At 49.2% G+C, this 1,130-nt stretch overlaps 1 protein-coding gene across 1 annotated transcript in view; it reads right to left on the bottom strand.

Annotated features, from left to right (window-relative positions):
* Positions 1 to 777, bottom strand: part of LOC101851951 (metabotropic glutamate receptor 4-like) — a 34,336-nt gene extending 33,559 nt beyond the window's left edge. Inside the window, exon 1 of the mRNA XM_035969997.1 lies at positions 334 to 777. Coding sequence (XP_035825890.1) covers positions 334 to 573 — 240 coding nt within the window. The 5' untranslated portion in view covers positions 574 to 777. The remainder of the gene's footprint in view (positions 1 to 333) is intronic.
* Between the last annotated feature and the right edge of the window lie 353 nt (positions 778 to 1,130).

The raw sequence follows: 1,130 nt of genomic DNA, 5'->3' as shown, positions 1-1,130 counted from the left end.
GAAAGAGAGAGAGAAAGAGAGAGAGCGTGAGAGAGAGAGAGAGAGAAAGAGAGAGAGAGTGAGAGACAGAGAAAGAAAAAGACAGAAGGGGGTGGAGTGAAAGAAAAATATAACTTTACTCTAACTCTACTAAGTCTAAAGTCTGGCAAAGACCCAAACCTTGACCCTGACCCCTAACCTCTGGCAAAGGCCTGACCCTAACCTCTAACCCTGACCCGTGATCTCTGGCCTGACCCTGACCCCTAACCTTTGGCTTGACCCTGACCCTGACCCTAACCCCTAATCTCTGACCTTGAACTGACCCTAATCCATAACTTCTAACATGACCCTGACCTCTAACCTCTGGTTTGATCCTGACCTTGACCCTGACCTTGACCCTGACCCTGACCCTGACCTTGACCCCTCACCTCTGGCCAGGTCTTTCTCCAGCAGGTTCCGGACGATGTTGTCGTAGTCTGTGTCCGTAGCCACGCCCGAGTCCTTGAGCAGCTTCTCCCTCAGGGCCAGGCAGATGCCGTTCTCCCGCAGCAGCTTGTCCACCTCGTTGAAACCCTGTGGGCAGACACCTCTCATCTTACTGACTACACCAACATCACTGACCACAATAACATCACTTACCACAGCAACAGCAACCTCTCACCCCACTGACTACAATAACATCACTGACTACACCAACAGCACTGACTACACCAACATCACTGACCACAGCAACAGCAAATTATCACCTAACTGACCACAGCAACATCACTGACCACAGCAACATCACTGACCACAGCAACAGCAAACATCACTGACCACAGCAACATCACTGACCACAGCAACAACAAACTCTCATGTCTCTGACGACAGCAACAGCAAACTTTCATGTCACTGACCACAGCAACAGCAAACTTTCATGTCTCTGACGACAGCAACAGCAAACTTTCACCTCACTGACCACAACAACAGCACTGACTACAGCAACATCACTGACCACAGCAACATCACTGACCACAATAACATCACTGACCACAATAACATCACTGACCACAGCAACAGCAAACATCACTGACCACAATAACATCACTGACCACAGCAACAGCAAACATCACTGACCACAATAACATCACTGACCACAGCAACAGCAAACA

Source organism: Aplysia californica, unplaced genomic scaffold (assembly GCF_000002075.1).
Source record: "Aplysia californica isolate F4 #8 unplaced genomic scaffold, AplCal3.0 scaffold00207, whole genome shotgun sequence".
NCBI lineage: Eukaryota > Metazoa > Mollusca > Gastropoda > Aplysiida > Aplysiidae > Aplysia > Aplysia californica.
Note: the sequence above shows the minus strand (reverse complement) of the source record. Positions and strands in the feature narration are given on the sequence as shown.